At 43.8% G+C, this 21,174-nt stretch overlaps 1 protein-coding gene across 1 annotated transcript in view; it reads left to right on the forward strand.

The window, feature by feature from the left end:
* The window catches only part of LOC306785886 (protein kinase C epsilon type-like), a 44,062-nt gene that overhangs the window by 16,615 nt on the left and 6,273 nt on the right, over window positions 1–21,174 (forward strand). Inside the window, exons 3-11 of the mRNA XM_079280444.1 lie at window positions 4,925–5,093; window positions 6,068–6,102; window positions 6,245–6,333; window positions 6,481–6,613; window positions 6,766–6,908; window positions 7,019–7,115; window positions 7,208–7,473; window positions 7,569–7,742; window positions 15,953–16,107. Coding sequence (XP_079136570.1) covers window positions 4,925–5,093; window positions 6,068–6,102; window positions 6,245–6,333; window positions 6,481–6,613; window positions 6,766–6,908; window positions 7,019–7,115; window positions 7,208–7,473; window positions 7,569–7,742; window positions 15,953–16,107 — 1,261 coding nt within the window. The remainder of the gene's footprint in view (window positions 1–4,924; window positions 5,094–6,067; window positions 6,103–6,244; window positions 6,334–6,480; window positions 6,614–6,765; window positions 6,909–7,018; window positions 7,116–7,207; window positions 7,474–7,568; window positions 7,743–15,952; window positions 16,108–21,174) is intronic.

Genomic DNA, 21,174 nt, shown 5'->3' on the forward strand with positions numbered 1-21,174 from the left:
TAGTTTATATTGCAGTCAGTTTTGTAACCGGTAACACTTTCTTTGCCTTTTAAGAGGAGAGCATACATAAAACCAATGTGGATTTGTGTGTGTGTGTGTGTGTGTGTGTGTGTGCAGTAAAAGCTTTGTAAAAAGCTCCGTTGTGTGTTGAGTAACACTTCCCTGCTGCCTCTTTCTCGGCCTTCACATCTGCCTCTCACTTCAAATCAATTACCCTCAGATTCATTTGACCAGCACTGTGTTGCTCCAGTGCTCCGGTCTGTTTGAAATGACTTTAACTTTGTGGTTTTAAAGTCGAGCATCTGTGTGTCACACTGTGGCCGTGTGAAGTCTTTCAGTCTGTCACTGTGTGACCGACAGCATTGCATCAGGAAGCAGACGTTGTGAGTTTCCTGTGTATTACTGCCATACGGTAATGAGAGACGTGGTGGCTCAGCTGAAGTTTAATGATGACACAGAGTTCAGTGTTTCACTCTGAGCTCTACCATCACCCCATCTTCTTCATAATGTGAGACGTTGTCGTGAGAGAGAGCCTCGAGGCGTAATCTTCTCCTGGAAGTCGCTTCATGTTCACCGTTAATCCAAGATGTTACTTTGTACAAGTGTTGTGGTCTGATCTAAGACAGATAAACACAAACACACACACACACACACACACACAGTGGTGCGGCAGGACCATACAACTCACGGTTCGGATCGTATCACGGATCAGAATCACGGATCGGATTAAAAATTGGATCAGCACAAAAGAAAGAAGGGAGCAAATATAATATAAATAAAATAATGTATTTGCCGATGATAATTGATGATCCATATTGGCAGACATAGATCTCGTTTTTGTTTGATTATACAGCAAAGCTGAAGTATATATACTGTATATACTTTGCCACCGTTCAAAAAACCCTTTCAACAAAGTCAGTAAAAGTTATCCTTTTACTGTGTTAAAATAATTCATCGTGTTTTTTCATAAAGGCACACAAATGATTAGAAAACAAAATATATTTTCATTGATCAAATCTTGTCATTAGTAGTTTTAATGATGTATTTTAAGATGCTGAGAGCTAGTGTAGATTACTAGACCAGGGTATGCTTTAGGGCGTGGCTATATTGTGATTGACAGGCCCCAATCAATCGCCTAGAACTGAAAAGAAACAGCCTGAACCACCTTAAACTGAACGAATCTGTTCCTAACTTCACCAGATGTGAATGCCTTTTCCACCTTGTGTTGGGTCGAAGTAGCTGTTGCTCCAGAGAGGACTGATCTGATACTGACTTTGTTTTAGTGTCCGTGCATGACCGAATGGAAGGAGAGAAAGACGGAGAGGGAGTTAACCGGAGGTCACAGGAGGGGGAGAGGGGGTTGATAAATAGATTAGTAAAGTGGAGTGTTCTCTAATGGACCAGTTACATCATCGAGAGAGAGAGAGAGAGAGAGAGAGAGAGAGAGAGAGAGAGAGAGAGAGAGAGAGAGAGAGAGAGAGAGAGAGAGAAACAGAGAGAGAGAAAGAGACAGAGAGAGAGAGAGAGAGAGAGAGAGAGAGAGAGAGAGAGAGAGAGAGAGAGAGAGAGATCAGTACAGAGTGACAAAGAGGTGTCATTAGGAGAGGGACTTTTCTCTCTTATGAATTTGTTCTTTAACCTTTATCAGATTTCTTTCTGTCTGGAGTTTCATACAATGTATTTATGTACCTGTAGGTGTGTGTGTGTCTGTGTGTGTGTGTGTGTGTGTGCGTGTAAGAGTGGATGAAATTGCAGTCATTACTTAAATGTGTTTGCATTGCAGAGAACACATGGGTGAACTGTCAGGCCTGAGATCAACCTATTAGCTTCTAAACACACACACACACACACACAAAGCTCTGTTGTCACCAGGACTGGATGATAAGCGGCGGCCTGTTGCGTTGTTATCAGCTGTGAGAGTATAATACTGTGAATATAATGAAGCTTTTGGTTGTTCATGGTTGATGTTTAGAGTACTTTTGGTTTTTCATGGTTGATGTTTAGAGTACTTTTGGTTATTCATGGTTGATGTTTAGAGTACTTTTGGTTGTTCATGGTTGATGTTTAGAGTACTTTTGGTGATTCATGGTTGATGTTTAGAGTACTTTTGGTTTTTCATGGTTGATGTTTAGAGTACTTTTGGTTGTTCATGGTTGATGTTTAGAGTACTTTTGGTGATTCATGGTTGATGTTTAGAGTACTTTTGGTGATTCATGGTTGATGTTTAGAGTACTTTTGGTGATTCATGGTTGATGTTTAGAGTACTTTTGGTTTTTCATGGTTGATGTTTAGAGTACTTTTGGTTTTTCATGGTTGATGTTTAGAGTACTTTTGGTGATTCATGGTTGATGTTTAGAGTACTTTTGGTTGTTCATGGTTGATGTTTAGAGTACTTTTGGTTTTTCATGGTTGATGTTTAGAGTACTTTTGGTTGTTCATGGTTGATGTTTAGAGTACTTTTGGTTGTTCATGGTTGATGTTTAGAGTACTTTTGGTGATTCATGGTTGATGTTTAGAGTACTTTTGGTTTTTCATGGTTGATGTTTAGAGTACTTTTGGTGATTCATGGTTGATGTTTAGAGTACTTTTGGTTATTCATGGTTGATGTTTAGAGTACTTAGTGTCTGTGCAGGTCGAGGACTCCTCAGGCGTGAGTTGACCGCATATCAGAAATAAAAATTAAAAAAAACAGGTGCTGCCTTATTCATTTTAGAAACAAACATCATCAGGATCTTTTGACTGAAAATGATAGAGGAGCGTCAATAAGAGTACCAATGAGTACTGGTATTAATTGGATGTCAGTAACAAATATCACTTGACTTAAGAGTTTAGGTCTCGTTAATGCTTCAAGGTGCGAATAAAGTTAAAGATGCTCATCGACGGTGGTGCAGTTTGTCACTGTTACAACATTGAGCCGTTCACTTTGAGGTTTTGGGGGTTGTGATAAGGACAGCATGCCTATCACAGACACCCCCCCCCCCCCCCCCACAGTGGACGACGCCAAGTCAAACACTGTTGCTAGGCAGCAGTTGTCAGTTGCTAGGCGATGGCAAAGGGGCTGGAAGAGTAAGAGTGAGGAGAGGCGGAACATGACGGGAAGAAAGGAATGCACAGCGAGTCCTCTGGGTTTGAACAGAAGAGCGGCCATCGATGTAAAGTTCGTCCGGAGGGTGGTGCCAGAGGAAAGATGGAGCGCTTGCAGATGTTATTGTATTATAGGTGAAGATATTTAATGTGCACAAGTTGTTGTTTTGACAGAGATGCTAGAGCAAAGGCCAGTGGGTCGTCAGGACATAAATATCGGCAGATTTCATATCAATGCAGCTGTCGAAACGCGTTCCTCTGGACGGATCAATAGAAAACCTGGTGACAGTGCGACTGACATTCATTACCTGCTGCATGTGGGTCAACAACATACACTGAATAAATAGCAATCTACTCACAATGTGGCCAAAGGACATGATCTGAGCTGGTGACGGCTGAACCATGAAGGGACTGCTGAGGAAAACGAGTTCTGTGAGGCTCAGTCTCTCTGTGGGTTGATGATGGCAAACATGGCCGCCAGAGTTAAGAGGCCCGATGACCACTCGGGGTCAACAAATCAATTATGTCGCCAGATTAGACTCGTAAAGTGTTTTGAGGGAAGAGTTCGATCACTTAAAACCACAATAACACACACACACACACACACGTAGGTTGTGTTTGAATAACATGAGGATAATTGCTTTTATCTAAAGCGATCCCTAAAGCCACACCGGGATTCTTCCCTCTTCTTGAAGCTGTTTCACTGTGTTGATCCTCGCGGCGGTAAACGGCAGTTACTTCAAAGTGTCCAACAACCATATGCTACTATCTGCGCTCCTTGTGTTTATTTTTGGACACTGAAAGGGATGGTGTGGGTGTGTTGACGGTAGTCCCGTCTGTTTCTCCAAACTGGGTGAGTGCCGGCCGTCGTTACTGTCGGTAAAACGCAGACTATGGATAAGTTCCACTCACAACCCCACTTCTAAACACCTGAACTATCCCTTTAACAAGACGTCGTCTTCGCCGTATCTAATCTGACGACTGCAGGCCATGTAAGTGGTGTCTTTATCCCCTTCAGGTGTATGACACTCATCCAAAATGATGATCCGCTCGTGTGGCTGTGGTGTGTTCTCAAACCAACAAAAATGAGCTGAAGAAAAACAAAACCGCTCAGCAAACAGCAAAACCTTTCAGTAAGGTGTTGTGTTCATCTGTTTTATGATTCACACATAATTCATTCATGCATACCTAATTAACATTTCTGCAAAGTAACCCCCCCCCCCTCGCCCTCTCTCACATGCTCCCCTGTGTGTGTGTGTGTGTGTGTGTGTGTGTGTGTGTGTGTGTGTGTGTGTGTGTGTGTGTGTGTGTGTGATGAACACAGTGGTTGGCAGTAATTGAAATCTCTGCTTCTCCACTGGGGGGAAGCCCTCTGTAATTAACCACAAAGCGACAGAACGAGCAGGAGAGACAAAGACAGGCACGGTGATGGTGTGAAAAAGAAGCGAACCTTTGGTTTAGCTATTGTCACCGAACGCACCATCCTCGGCCACTTTCAGCCACACGGTGTCACCGCCATCTAGTGGCTTTACGGTGTGAGTGCAGATTTTGTGACGGTTCATCGACTCACCGAGAAGGCAGACGCCACATCCTGCATGTGTCGCACACTGATGATTGTTCACTTACAGCACTTATATTCAGAAAGTCAGTTCAAAGACTAGAGTATTTGTTTTAGTCTTAAGATCAAATACATATTAACGTAGCTTTGCTTATTTTTTGGGACTATTTCAGAGAAGCCAGAGAGTAGCAACATCATCAAAACGCTCCCTGCATACATGCATTACAATGTGATATAATACAGTGAGTTTTTGTGTTTTTGTGCTTGTGTGTGTGCGTGCAGCTCCAGCGGGCTCCACCGAAAATGAGGAGCGCGTGTTCCGGCAGCGGATGGGACCCAGGAAGCGCCAGGGGGCCGTCCGCCGGAGGGTCCACCAGGTCAACGGACACAAGTTCATGGCCACCTTCCTGAGACAGCCCACCTACTGCTCCCACTGCAGGGACTTCATCTGGTCAGGACCAACACTCTTGTGATAACGTGTGAATACGTGAAACACACTGAGCATCGCACACCTTTCTCAAAATGAGACGGAAGGAAAATAACTGTTGGAAAACCGACATATAGTGTACAGACACCCAGATGAGTGTGTTTACATGCAGTTATGTAAGTTATGTAAACCAATCATTTGTATTTCAATAACCAGGTTAACCTGGTTAACACACCTATAATCTGCAAGATGCATTTGCCATACAGATGCTTAACAAGGTGTTTTAATAACAGTAACAATGTTACATGTTTAATAACAATAACAACTAAAACTACAATGATTCTAGATATATGTTTTTGTACAGCTGAATTCCAGTCTGTTTGTAAAGTGAACAACATGCACAAGCAGAAAGCAGAACCTGCTCTACGTCATCCGACATGCATAAAGAAAGAACAACACTCCTCAGGCTGCAGCGTCAAATATCTGTGTCGCTCCTGACTTGGCTTAAGACGCGAGTAAACGCAGGTTTTATTTCAGAGACATATTCCTCCCATGAACCTGCCCTCTTGTTTGCATGTCAACACAGTGAACGCTGTGAAGTGTAGAGTGATGAACAAAGCCGGCTGCGTTTGTTTCCATCCAGACAAACTGCGATAGCATCACTTCCATGGAAACCACGTGGCCTCGGGGCGCTCTACTCTGATATCAGGATAAACCAATAAAACAATTTGTTCTTGCAGGTGTTGATCAATAGTTGTAGATTAGCATTTGCAAAGTCAACATCAACTCAAAGGCACAAAGGATTGAACCCTCGGGTCATTGATAATAAATACAACACATTTGTTGTACCGGTATATCTCTTCTTGTATCCTTTCCTAACTAGGACACAACACACAGCTCTAAAAGGCTTTTATACACACAGTCTGGGTAACAGGTTTGTCTGATTCATGCTGAGTCAGCTTTGTGTTCTCACACACTTCTGTCTCTCTGACCTGCAGGGGCGTGTTAGGAAAGCAGGGCTACCAGTGTCAAGGTAGGACGGTGTCTTTACATTCCTGTGGTCCAACGTTTCTGAATCTTAACGAGTGTTTGTCGAGATCATCAACTCGAGGCACTTAAAGGATTTCCTTCTGAACATGTAACGTATATATCTGTTGCGTGTGTTCCTCCTGCAGTGTGCACCTGTGTGGTCCACAAGCGCTGCCATGAGCTGATCATCACCAAGTGTGCAGGGATGAAGAAGCAGGAGGACACAGTGGAGGAGGTACTCGTCTACAACCGCAGGCTGCTTTGAGGCTTCACCTCAGACAGTCGCTACAGTTAAATGCTACTTTTCTGTCTCAATGAAATCAATTGGAGATACTCCAGCTCCAAAGATCAATCGGCTCGCTGTCCTTTTGTGGCCCTACAGCCAGTCGGTTCTCAGAGGTTCAGCGTCAACGTGCCGCACAAGTTCAGCATCCACAACTTTAAAGTTCTCACCTTCTGCGACCACTGTGGGTCTCTGCTCTGGGGTCTGCTGCGACAGGGACTCCAGTGTAAAGGTGTGTCAGCTTGTTCGTTAAAGTACTCAGCTCTTCATCAAACCTATCACACAGTTCACTTGACCTGGACTATATCATCCATATAGAGACTCCTTGGAGTGTTTTGTTCTGATTTTGGACACGCTAACCGTCTTTGTTTGTGTGTGTTTTAGTGTGTAAAGTGAATGTGCACAGGCGCTGTGAGAGTAACGTAGCTCCTAACTGCGGCGTGGACGCCAAAGGAATCGCTAAAGTCCTCGCTGACCTCGGAGTCACACCGGACAAGATCTCCAACAGCGCCCAGAGACGGAAAAAGGTGAGTCATCTCATCCACGAGTTTCAGAATTAAAGTCAACTGGCTGTTGCAGAGATAGCGGAGATGAAATCAAGAGGAATAAGAGCATTTGATAAAATGTCTTTGAACAGCTCCCTCAGAGTCAGGACCCCCAGCAGATGCTATCAGGGACGCACAAGACAGAAGACGACCGCTCAAGGTCTGCCCCCACCTCACCATGTGACCAAGGTAGTAGAAGTCCTCGCTGTCAAACATGGACTCTCAACCGAAGCAAATGGACCAACGCACCGGAACTTTGTGTTGTTTTTGTTTCCGTCCAGACGCAAAGGAGCTGGAGAACATCCGGAAGGCTCTGTCGTTCGACCACCGCGGAAAGGAGCTCAAAACGAAACCCCTGTCCTCCCCCTCATCTGTTGCCGCGGTGCCGGGCGGCGGTCACGGGGGCGGAGGGGTCAGCGCCGGAGAGGAGGGCGAAGGAGGCCGGGAGAACGGAGAGGCCAAAGGTCGCATCGCGCCTGAAATCAAGAGGATGAATTTGCCCGACTTTGTGTTCATCAAAGTTCTGGGAAAAGGAAGCTTCGGAAAGGTGAGCATCAGTTTGTGTATTTGTCTGCTGAAAATATTCCCTTCGAACGTCATGTTCGTGGTTCCAGCTGTGTCGTGACTGTGTCATGTGACCAGGTGATGCTGGCGGAGCTGAAAGGCAGCGACGAGGTTTACGCCGTCAAAGTGCTGAAGAAAGACGTGATCCTGCAGGACGACGACGTGGACTGCACTCTGACGGAGAAACGCATCCTGGCTCTGGCCAGGAAGCACCCGTACCTGACACAGCTCTTCTGCTGCTTCCAGACTAAAGTAGGAACACACACACGCACACACTCGCACACTGACACACACACCTGCAGACATGCTTTGCACCTCCGGGGGGCGCCATCAGACCACGTTTATATCTACAGACTCCAGTTGTTGTGACTTTCACTTTAATTTAAACTGTGTTTCCACCCTGAGCGTTGAGTCCCATGATGAATCTGATGGGTCACCACATGATTTAAGGGATATGAAAGAAAGAAATATGCAACACAAACTCATTTTTCTTTTTTTTTGGTGTTTAGAACCTGACACTGACCTGACCTGACCTCAGGCCTCTAAAAATCCTTAAAAAAACACAATATTAGAGGGGAAAACTACTCACACCTGATGTTCAAACTGAGCTGCAAACCTGTGGACAGATTCAAGGCGTCTGCAGCCAAATGTAAGATGTCAGGTCACTTCACATGTCAAATTAGGGGTGGGAATCACCAGATAATATTTTGTTTATTTTTTTAATAGTTTATATTATAAAAGATCGATACTTGGCGTCCGTGTATCGATACAATATCGCCGCGCAAAATATTGCGATACTATGCTGTGTCGCTTCTTACCCCCACCCCCTATGTCACACACTGTATGTCACAAACTGCCAAACTTCCAATGGCTTGTTTGAATCAGAGAATCGCAGGATTATCCGACACACAACTCCCTATCACAGTAACTATAAGAGAACTATAATAAGGGAACCGATCTGTAATTCACTTCTCAGAGAATATCTCAACTTCTCATTACGTTCAAGGACAAACTGTCCTCACTTCAGCATCCCTGCTCTATACCTGTTGATTGCATGCTGGGAATTCAGCTCAATGTTTTGAGTCTGGGAACAGTTTCCAGAGAGCGTTTAATCAACTTTAACACCTGAGTCGTTAGTAAAGCGTCTGCCAACAGCCCAGAGGCTGAGCTTTACTTCCCCATCACGTTCACACTCTGCTCCCTCTCTCATCGGCTCGTCTCGGCTAATTTGTCCATCCATACAGTAAGTGGACGCTGACAGACGGACACACAAAGGGCACCCGTGGGTGGGATGCCGCTAACGCCGGCCGCTCCTCCAGAGCGCTGTATTTTTTGTTTATCGTTTGTTGCATAAGTGTTCCTGTCGCGAAACATATAGAGGCTCTGTGCATGTACTCCACACAGGCGTGTGCTTTTTTCCAGTTTGAGGACTTGCTGAAGGAACAGGTCACATGTTGAGCTGATGAGTCCTTTCGCTGCAGCTTGAGCACGACGCTGCGCAGGTGATAACTGTTATCAGACGAGCCGCAACAAAACACGGGCCGCACAAGCCCGAACATCGAAGGATGAATGTTCGCTGAACGCTGAAGTTTAGAGTTTAGATGAAGAGTTTAGAGAAGTTTCCACAAATTCATCTGTCACAGTCACAGAGTTCAGCTCAACGCAATATCTTTCATAAACTAAAGAAAGCAAAGAATATGATAAAAGGCATATATCCAACGAAAAAAAAGTTCATACATGGTTTACTCAGAATCTTGTAAGGTTATATACAACACATTATACATAAAAAGGATTATTAATAATAAAAAAGAAACAATTGAACATATAAACATTTTATCGTACCCAATAATCTGTCCTGCATTTGTTCAACAATAGCTTTTCAGTGAACTTTTTCTTGGTAATTGCAGCTCATATTTTGGTTTTGATTGTAACGGGTGGAGTTCACTTTTCCCACACAGGAGTCACTTTTCGTACAGGACTTGATCTGATGTAGAAAAACTCGTGCATGCGCGTATTTGCACGCCCAGTAACGAGCGTCGCCATATTAGCCTGGACCTAAATCTGAATCATGATAACTTGAAGATGTGTCACAAAGGAAATCTTTTTCTTTGTGGTTGTGTGGCACACAAACACAGCCCCACGGTGGTGTCACACATTCTCCTTTTACATGACGCCGGTTCCACTCGGCCTGTCGCCACGCCGATCCACATCAACTCAGTGTGATAACCAATTAGCTCGTTAGACCGCGACAGTGACATTTTCTCATCGACTTCTATACAATCAGACTTTTTGCAACCAGAGGAGTCTCCCCCTAAAGGCCACTAGGAAGAATGCACGTTTAAGGCTCTTCATTATCGGCTTCACTTTTCAGAACCGCTTGATCCTCGCACAGTAGAACAGATACCATCAACCCCCCCCCCCCCCCCCCTCACCAAAAAAACCCAGCCTATAATGTTCGTTGAGTTCTTCACTTTTGGTCTCATTTGAACATGTTGGGCTGCAACTAACAGTTTATTACATTATCAAATATTTTGCAGATTTTTTTTCTCAATTAATCGTTTTGGATACAGAACATCAGAAAACAGGGAAACATGCTCATCACAATCTCGTAGGACAGGTGTCTTCGGTCCAAAAGCCAAAGGTCCTCAGTTTACTAATATGTAAGGGAAGGAACTCATCACACGGAACTACTGGTTGACTCATTGTTTCTACTGATCTTTATGTTTGAAAACGTCTCAGCAGTCCATCACTGTGAAAAACTTTAATTGTCAGTCAGATTTGGAACACACCGGCTCTGTCACTCTCTTCTTGCATTTCTTCTTCAGTCACGTTGTTCATCCATCTCAGTCGAGTGGCTGCATTCTTACTTATCTTTAGCCGCGTACAGCTCTGACCTCCATTTTAGACGTTTTTCTCTCCCCACTTTCTTTCGTAATCCTCTCCTTCATTCCTTCGCTCCCCCCTTCGTTTCACTGCGAGGCCCGCCCCCTAAAGGGGCAACACATCCCTCTGTGTTCGGCTTAACTTATATTACACTGTATGTGTTGTTTATTTAGCATCTACTTCTTATTAAACGTGGTTTTATTTAGTATCTGCTTTATTTATTATGATACACTTGTGTACTTGAACATCTCTCTGTACTTTGACCTATGTCCTACCTCCACCCTCCCTCCTGTTCTTCTAAATCGACTGTAGGATCACAGTCGTTCCCCTATCAGCCTAATTACCGCCAAGACATGTAAACAACATTGTACAACAGTAGCGCCGGGCCTCATTCTGCTCCACACAGAGGCGGTGTAAGGAAGGATTAACAAAATAAAACAGGGAACTGTCATTATTTGTGATATTAAATTGTCTTTTCCAACAGAGTGACGGTGGGGAAGAAGTGCAGAGGGTTTGGTAAGAAATGAGTGAAGTAAGGAACAGGACAGATTACAGAGGGAGAGATATAATTGGTGAACATCAGAGGCAGCAGAGGCGGCCAGAAACAAGCCTGGTACATTAATGAAGCTTTGTTCTCTTGTGCTTAGGCCAGAGAGAGACTGATGGAACCGACATAGACAGACATGGACGGGGATGCTCGGAGTCAGTGGGGTCGTACAGACGAGGGAGATGACTGAAAGCAGAGGTGGAGGGCCAAGCTGCTACTTTAAGGGCCCTTTCAGACCACTTTGTAACTTGTTTTAACATATCTATGACATATGACATATGACACAGCTACAGTCTGACATGTACCAACAGTGTCTGATTTGATGAAGCAATCATACATTGAAAGTGTTCTCAATTCTCGCCACTTCGAAAAAATCGAAACATTTCGAAATTGGATCTGAAATTGCACTCCTTTTTATTTGTGTCTGTTAACTGTCCTTGCTGCAAAAGCTGACAGGGATTGAGTGCAGGGTTTCACGTTCATGGTGGCGATGTCCTTTATTTTTCTTATTGCCAACAAATCTCATGAAAAGACCAAAACCACCAAAGTGTTTGTCCATCTCGATCATTTCTGACATCACTACCTTTCTGTGGCACTCAGCCACAAGAGCATTCATTTCTACGAATGATCCAAATCTTTAAAAATATGTCACACATATATGTAGTTTCATTTGAAAAAGGCTCATATTTACTAAACAGCTGGGCCCTGTAATTTTAGCAAATAAGACGATAGTGATAAGACGATTTCGCCAACTTCTTTGACAAGAAGGTAAATGATCAGGTCCTCCTTCTGTCAGCCCCCCGGTCGCTGTCCATCCTCTCCCCCACTCTCTCAGTGTCCCTGTCCACCCTCTCCAGCTCTTCCCCCACAGCTCTCCCTCCCCTCTCCACGCCCCATCTTACCCTATCTTGCTCCCCTCTCCCCTAACGAGGTCCTCGACCTTGTTACATCTAATCGCCCCACCACGTGCTCCCTTGACCCGATCCCCTCCCCTCTTCTTCAGTGTATTGCGACTGAACTCCTTCCTTTCCTCACCCACCTCATCAACAAATCCCTTGTTTCAGGATGCTTTCCCACAGCTTTCAAGACTGCCAGAGTCACCCCCCTTCTAAAGAAACCATCACTTGACCCCTCTGATGTAAGAACTTCAGACTGGTTTCTCTTCTACCCTTTCTTTCCAAAACACTTGAACGTGCGAGTCATGAAAGCGTCTTTTGTTAAGAAACACAAAAATGACCTCCCTTCTGCACCTTAAAACCACACACACTCTGCACACTACAGTTGCTCGTGGCTTTCCTGGAAGTCTGTTTCTCGTGACAGTAATCAAAGCAAACCACTCTCTCACTTTCTTTTACAAATTTTCTTTGGACGATGAAATCCAAGTGTTGTTTTTTTTTTTCATGGGAACGAGGAGTAAGAAGATATTCTGTGTGTGTGGACCAAGCAGCCCGCAGCACGCATTTAACTCCCGTCAGCCATCGTGATGAACCGCAGTGAGGCGAGAACAATGAGCACACGCACGCACGCACACACACACACACACACACACAGTAGGCATGCACAGTGTAGGCACATGCAGGCCGCCCAGCCAAATATGTGTTCGTCACCTCACGGGGCCTGCACGTTCTGGTCGACAGAGATTCACAGACAGTGGGTTGCTGCTCAGTACCAGGACACCAGCTTGATTTGACTGCACTGTTTTTTTAAGGACAAGCATTCTTGATCTGGTTCCAGGGCCACACACACAATACACTCTGTCCCCCAATTGCAATCATTTCCTGCTGCAATCATCAGTGAAAAAAGGGAAAAGCCTGCCCTCCTCTTAAAGGCAAAGTCCACTAAATACACGGATGACTCTAAAGGAACGATTCACCTATCTGGACAGTTGTTGCAAAAGCATTCATAAGGAAAGCAGTCTGGTAAATGTTGTGGTCAAGCATGATGAAAACAGTGATTAGTCCGTGTGAGGATCTGAATCGGACCACGTGGGTGAAGACGAACTCAGGCTCCAGGTTCAGTTGAATGAAATCACCGAGTGCATCTTTACTGGTACGGCGCTGTGTGGTAATGACTAGCAGCCAAGCGGTAATGGCTCGTAATGTTCCGGGAAACGTAGGCCAGCAATTCACTTCTTCTTTTTTTGTACACGGACAAAAGTTCAAACCCCGTTTGCCGTTTTATGTTGTTGTTTTTTTCCAGTTCTGACTGATTTTGACGAGTTTAGCTTCATGAACAGACTTCATGTTGTTGGGAGAGAAGATGTACCCTCTGACATCGAAAACCAAATACAGATTTATTTGTTGCATTATTTAAAGTTACTACAAGGAACTATCATGAAACAGTCTCAATGTAATACGGGAGCCTATGTGCGTGTCCATAAGCTAAACAAAACCATCAGTGAGGATATTGGCATGTTCTATACAGTTATGTTTAATATCATTGGGTCATACAAAGTCATTTACAGCATGCAGGTTCACTAGAAACTCCTTCGGCTCAGACTCCGGCAGCAGACAGACCCAGATCCGGCTCCGCTGCAGCCTTCAAGCTTTTGTCGGACCTCAGGCGTGGAGCTCAGGCACCCGGTGAGCCAGCGCCACGCTGCCGGAGGACCAGGCTGTATTTCTGGGCCCGCTGGAGAAAAAGGGAGTTCACACCATGCGATGGTGCTCATGAAGACACGACCACTGTTTTCCACAGGAGTCGCCAAAATCAACACGGTGAAAGTTGCTTGTCGTCGCTTTAACTGAGAGTACATTGTGAGAGAGACATGCGTGTACAATGTGATAAAATAACACCGTTAAAACATCAGAGTTCTGGTGCTTGGTATTTCCATTTAAGCTAATATTCTACTTTCTCAACTACATTTACCCGACAACTGTAGATACTATGTATTCGTACATTTGTTCCTTTTACTTTATTTATACCTTACAAATTTTCTTGCTACATTTTCATGCATTTTGCTCCCTTCTTCCTCTCTTTCTTTATGTTTTCCTTGGGTCCTTATTTCTTTCTGTCTTTCTTTCTGACATTCTTTCCTTATTACTTTGTTCGGTCTGATTGTTTGTCTTTCCTCCCCTATCTTCTTCTTCCTTTCTTTGTCCTCATTTCCTTACGTCCTCATTTTTATCGTCATCGCTTTCTTTTTTCCTGTCTTCCTTTTCTTCCTTCTTCCCTTATCTGTGTGTGTTTGTATTGTTTTATTCTCTCTCTCTCTCTCTCTCTCTCTCTCTCTCTCTCTCTCTCTCTCTCTCTCTCTCTCTCTCTCTCTCTCTCTCTCTCTCTCTCTGTGTGTGTGTGTTACACAGCAAAGAAAGACAACATATGAGTTAATAGTTTTGGGGTTACATAAGATTGCAAGTTGAGACTTGTTCTACATACATTACAGCAAGGTGGCACAGCGAGGGCACATGTTTAATCATACACACATACAGACGTTAGATAAACCATCACGACGTTATGGCCAGTGTCGGGATCATCTTGGTGTGTATCTATAGTACATGGAGTGTGTGTGCGTGTGTGTGTGTGTGTGTGTGTGTGTGTGTGTGTGTTGGCAGTGAGAAGCCAGTATCTGTACATTTGTAATTACACTCAGGAAATGTTTATTCATGTTTGATCGGGTGGGACCAGCCGGGACTCTGGGTACATTTAAACAAACTATTTCGACATCCTGTTTAAAGTCGCTTTAAAGCGAGAGAGAGAGAGAGAGAGAGAGAGAGAGAGAGAGAGAGAGAGAGAGAGAGAGAGAGAGAGAGAGAGAGAACTGGCTGAGGTGGATCGGCGGCCACTTATGTAAGACCCGATCCCGAGGCCCTTTTAAACCGATGCTGAAGAAGAAACAAGGATCCCAAAGTCAGCTTTAGAAACATGTGAATGCAGTCGGATCGGCCACTAAGACCTCCAGCTGCAGTGGGTGAACAACTGGATGTTCTATTAATCTGAAATGACATGTCATGATAGAACATGGTTTCATATGGCTCACCCCGGTTGTCTGTTTTTCTTTGTTTTTAAATTCATGTTAAATTCAACCTTCAACAAATGTCGGTGTCAAACAGGAACTTCGCCTCGCCCGTGGTTTCTGTTTACCGTTAGTCATCAGAGGAACAAAGTGCAGGATTACAGGGACATCTGCCCGTTAATGACATTGTGAGGAAACAGGATTGTTGTAACCGTAACCATGAAGATCACCGTGTCATTCTTGATATTGTTTAGTGAACTGGAATTCTGTCTGTTCAGGAAACCACTTTCTCTCCTGCTGCTCTGTTTCAAAGAAACGGTAAAAGTTCACATTTGTCTTCTTACCTGTAGTGCTATTTATCAATCGAGACTGTTTTGGGGCGAGTCGTGTAGTTTTGGAGATGCAGAGATGTCTGCCTCCAATATAATAAAAAACTCAACAGTAATGTCTCTTTTCAGGAATAATGATACTCAGGATAGTCTCACAACAAGTCTATATTTAAGATTCTGAAATTTCCAAAGCTATTGTGACTGAGATCAATTTGTATGTTGGAGGAGGGGGAACAACATACAGGACTGCTCCTGGTTTCTTATATACGAAGCTGTTTATATCACAATCTCTCCCCCCCCCCCCCCCCCCCCCCCCCCCCACACACACACACACACACTATGTCTCTCTCTTTCTCTCTTTTATTTCCGATATGAAGAAAGCAAGCTGGAATTCAGGAAGGGGGCCATTTTCCCCCGGAGCCCATTTTCAGTACCAAGAGAATAGAACTCGGAGGGTGCGGTTTATGTGTGTGTGTGCGTGTGTGTGAGTGTGTGTGTGTGTCACAGGAAGTGGAGACAATCTATGTTGGCACATAGTCATGTGTTTTATGTGTTTTCACACCGAGGGTATTCTGTGAGACATAAAAAGTTGTTTTAGTTAAATGTTGCTTAAATTCAGACTTGACGGGCAAAGTGTGTAAAATGTGTTGCGGTTGTGACTCTCGAGTGTTAACTCTTAACATGCAGAATGTGTTGATACCTCTGCATTCATTAACAGGTGAGTGCCTCTCTCTTCCTGTCTCTCCAGGACCGACTGTTCTTCGTGATGGAGTACGTTAACGGAGGCGACCTCATGTTTCAGATTCAACGATCGAGGAAGTTCGACGAGGCGAGATCTCGTTTTTACGCGGCCGAGGTCACGGCCGCTCTGATGTTCCTGCACCGGCACGGAGTCGTATACAGGTAATTCTGCTGCACGTTTGCGCCTTCCAGGACACACATTTGCACATTTGAGTTGCAGCGGAATTTTTCGCTCAGACTCTGTCTCTTTAATCGTTTCAAACACTGTGACGCATGAACGTTCTGCTTATTTGATTTGGAGCTTCCAACTGGGATCCGAGTCTCCATTACAAGGCATATAAGAGAACTCCCAGAGAAAAAAGAAAATAAACATTAAAGGAGTACTTCACCCACAAAAGGAGCAGCTGTATATCAATTACTCACCCTGTTACCTTTAATTCTGGAAGAAAACTCTTTTTCTTGCATGTCTGAAGGGTTTTTAAAAGATGTTTGGGAAGTAGTGAACATGTGACTGGATAAATGAGACGTGGATTTATTTATAAAGATGTTTTATAACGTTTTTATAAAGATTTTTTGATGTAGTTTTGCTGTCGTTAAATGTGGTCCCCATTTACTTCAATTCATCAAGACTTCTCTGTTCTTCATCGGGGAGGGAAAAAGTTTTCTTCAACAATTCAAAGTACCATGAGGTGAATAACTGACATGCAAAAAAGGTCATTTTGTGGGTGACATTTTCCTCTAACTGAAACTCCGAGCAGAGAAACATTGTAAATGTAAACTAAAGCTTTAAATACAAATGAAAATGCGTTTTATTTGGCCTAAATCTCCCAGTTGATTAACAATATGAAATATTCTGTACATGTTGAACAATAAGCTCGCATTGGTCTTGTGGTCTTAATGTAGTTTTAAAATGTGTCATGTCTCTGCTAACGTGTCTCTTGGTGGAGGTATTTAGTTTTCTTTGTGTTTTTTGGGTTGAAACCCTTCAGGAAACTGAACACAATGTGATGTGTGTTCTTGTTTTCAATCATGCTGAAAAGCAACGAAATGTTCTTTTCAGATGAAATCATTTCTTTGGTTATGAAACTCAAACCCGTTGACCCCGAAGTGACCTGAGTTGGTTTACTTCAGGTGCCATTATCTGGACTCCTCAGTCATAATATCATTGTGAGTCAACAGCAAACACGCAGCCGGGCCCACAAAAGCAGCACGCTGCTGGAATCACAACACCATTGTGATGGACGGAGGCTCGTGCAGGTTCAGGCTGTTTGCTCCCAGAAATAGCTTTGATGGAAGGTCTTCTCTCCGGAGTTTCCTCCTCACCAATCGGAGGCTTGATTTGGTGTTTGGATTCTCTCGTCACGCAATGTGTGGGTTTCATGCCGCACCATCTGTGACAAAATAGTGCACGTGTTCAGCAGTTGAAGGTTTGTTAAACGTGACAGAAGATGGTATATTCTTCTTCCACACAGCGTATTTGTCCTTTAATCACTCTTGTATGTCAGTAGGATTCCCACGGGTGCTTCAGTTCACACGAGGAGAACATGTGAACTGAAAGGCAGAGATAGTGACGGAAACTCATCAAGAGAACCGTTTCTTTATTGTTACACAGCTGAATCTGGCTGTTATCTTAATGTGAATCTCGTTGCCTTGTTTCTACAACAGTCTTTCCCCTGAGGGTTTAATAAAGCCTTATTTTGTTTTATCTGATGAGAATATTGCCAAGTATGTTTTTTTTTTGGCCTTCAGACAGCATTAAATATGACACAAATCATGTGACTCAGAACAAACAGTAACAACTTTCCCAACGCCAATCACAGACTGTCAAAGTGAGAACTTTTCATCCCCTTCAATCCAGCTGGTGGAAAGAAACCAAACTCCAACGTTTTGCAATTTATTTTTGGCTCGAAGTAATAAACAGTTTAATGAGCCTCAAATGTTACATTTGCAAACTTTAACGAAACATGCAAGGATTAACTTAAACTTAACTTACAAAGCCATGCTTACAAAACACAAGCGTTGTTAGGACTGAACAACACGAGAAGCCCGTTTTTTATTGCAGGTATTGCAGAAAAACACGAATCCATAAACTTTCTTTGTAATAATCTGTAAAAAAAAAAAGAAGCTTTTAGGGCTTTCAATGTACTCCATGTTGTTCACTCACTCGACAAAACTGGGGAATAAAAAGATCTCTCTGATTAATTTAGGAGAGCTGGCGAGGTTGCAGTCTAGTGTATTTTTTTTTTTCAAAGAAGGGAGACGTATAGAATGCTTTAAACGCACACATAGCTTGAAACACACAGAAGGTGTTGCATAAACAAGTTAAAATTACTAAAATATTACATAACTGACTTCCATCCTGCCGTGTCATTTAGTTCTTTTGGCTACATGGTCTCAGAGAGTCCAGTCCGGCTGGTGCCTGCTGGACCAGGACTCATTGTTTCACACAGTTTCTGTTACAAGTATGTTAATAATGAAAGAGGGGGGGGGGGGGGGGGGTATAATCACACAATTAGTATGTGTATGTGTTTCTTTGAGTTGGCACCATTGAATCCTAATCCGTCATCAAGGTTAGAGCCCGCAGCGTTACTGGTTTGTGATTGTGCTTTTATTGGTGTTGGCTACGTAACCATGTGTTGAAGTGATACTCCACCCAAAGTCTGGCTCTGAGTCAAACACTCCTCACTTGAAATGTGAAGCGTGTCTTTTTACCACAAGTACCTTTAATTGACCCCGGCCTCTGTTTTCAAGTAGGAATAGAGCTAACAGAGGCTGCTGGATGCATAGCACTTCATCACATCTTCTCTACTGGAAGGGAACCCTGGAGGACACTTTATCACATGTCTCTTCTGGAAGGGAACCCTGGAGGACACTTTATCACATCTTCTCTACTGGAAGGGAACCCTGGAGGACACTTTATCACATGTCTCTTCTGGAAGGGAACCCTGGAGGACACTTTATCACATCTTCTCTACTGGAAGGGAACCCTGGAGGACACTTTGTCACATGTCTCTTCTGGAAGGGAACCCTGGAGGACACTTTATCACATTTTCTCTTCTGGAAGGGAACCCTGGAGGACACTTTATCACATTTTCTCTAATGGAAGATCACCCTACAGTGCACTGTATCATGCTTTCGTTTCTAAAAGGGCACTCTAGGGCAATTCATCATGTTTTATCTACCCTAGAGGTATCCAAGAGGGCACTTTTGCTGCATAATGCGTCCACATGATCCTCAAATTGATTGCAGTGTTCAGACGAAGTTTGGGAGACGGGTCATATTAGTGCCATATTAGTGCCATAATCTACAAACCAACTCAACCAAGAAGTGACGACCATGAGAAAGATACTTTTTTTTAATTTTCATTTCGTGCCTGACTCCAGAAAGATTTCATTCCAGCACTGAGGTTTAAAGTACATTCAGACGTTTTCAACATTGTGTTCTCAGTCACGCTGTGTTGATAGTGAATACTACTCTGTCAGAGGTTGGCAGGGAAAGCCAACCCACGCACACACACACACTGCATGTTAATAAATGATGGCTGATTTGACTGAGCTACCTCATCACCTCTCTCTCTCTCTCTCTCTCTCTCTCTCTCTCGTGCGCTCTCTCTCTCTCTCTCTCGTGCGCTCTCTCTCTCGTGCGCTCTCTCTCTCGTGCGCTCTCTCTCTCTCTCTCTCTATGTCTTTTGCTCTCTTGTCCTGACTCACTTTGTTGAGCGGAAGAAGAAGAACAACAAGTGTTTTGGGAACATTATGTCCCGACTCGCCCTCCTCCTCACCCCTCCTCCTTCTCCTCACCCCCGCCCCCCTCCCTCCTCCATCACTCCTCTGATGTTCATCTTTTTTCCTCCATCAGCCCCTCCTTACGTAATGCTACCATCACCACGACTCCCCCATGTCAACAAGCAAAAATAATTTGTACACAATGGAACATGTAGCAGCACTTTCCCTTCTCTTCTTTTCAGCTTCACTGAAGTCCCTGAGACAGAATAGAGTGATGTTTGGGTGTGATAGTGTTGACAGAGCAGGCTCAGACTGGTTAGCGATACACAAACACCGGTGAGGACATCGGCACACTGTCTTTCAGAGTTGGTACATGTACGAATTTAGATGGAGTGATATTTTTCACTCCCAATACAGCAAAACTTACCACAAGCATGAGAGTTGTGATTTAGATCAGTAAAATATCCATTCAATGAAAAAGCTACAGGACTAAGAACCTGGTTCCTTCAGACAGATTTCGGAGCCATGTGGTTGGATAATGTGGCTGGGTGTGTTCATTAGACACCTGTTGAAACGTCTGAGGAAATCCAAAAGTTGGTTCATTCCTAAAGTACGTTTTAATTTTAGTCTCCAGTTTGACAACATCTTTGTGTGTATTTGACCAGATGTGTGAACATGTTGTCAAAAAGAACAGGGGATGGAGGAAATGATGGAGGGTGAGAGAGAGAGAGAGAGAGAGAGAGAGAGAGAGAGAGAGAGAGAGAGAGAGAGGTTAGCTGTCACAGTGCAGGGGTTGTCTCTAAGGATGTAATGGAAAAATCACTCAAGGTTAACATGAAACACAGGAAATGCTTTCAATTGAGTCTGATTGCCGCGCGTGTGTGTGTGTGTGTGTGTGTGTGTGTGTGTGTGTGTGTGTGTGTGTGTGTGTGTGTGAACTCCTTCTGCAGCAGCTCCTGTTTATTGACAGGATTTGTTAAGCGATATTAAAGCTTTTCTAACAAACAAATCCCACGAAGGTTATTTCCCTGGAACACAATGTGACACTGATTCAGGGTCAGAAGGGTTTTTACTGTAACATGCTCAGCCACTTTGTCCAGGTGTGAAACCACTCGGACCAGTTGCTTTTCTTACCACTGAGCCCTCAACCTATTCCACTGTGAAATGGCTTGAAAACCATGACTGGCTTGGTACTAGCTGGTCCTGGTAGTTTGTGTGTATTTGAATTACCGCTCTCTTTTCTGCCCCGAAAACACCAGAAGCAAGACAAACGTGCACTTTGTAAGAGTACTCTCTGAAATGCGAAAGCGTGTTTGTGATGTGTTCAAATACTAAAATACCTCGTGTTTGTGCCGCTATAACTGATGGAATTTTCACTCTCGTGAACTCACAAATCTCATCTTTTGATTCAATGAATAAGCTTATATGTAATAATAATAACACTAAAGAATCAAAGCGTAAAGAAAACTGATTAAATAATTTAGCAATAAATAAATGAAGATAA

This window comes from Melanostigma gelatinosum (genome assembly GCF_949748355.1).
Source record: "Melanostigma gelatinosum genome assembly, chromosome: 12".
NCBI classification, from domain to species: Eukaryota; Metazoa; Chordata; class Actinopteri; order Perciformes; family Zoarcidae; genus Melanostigma; species Melanostigma gelatinosum.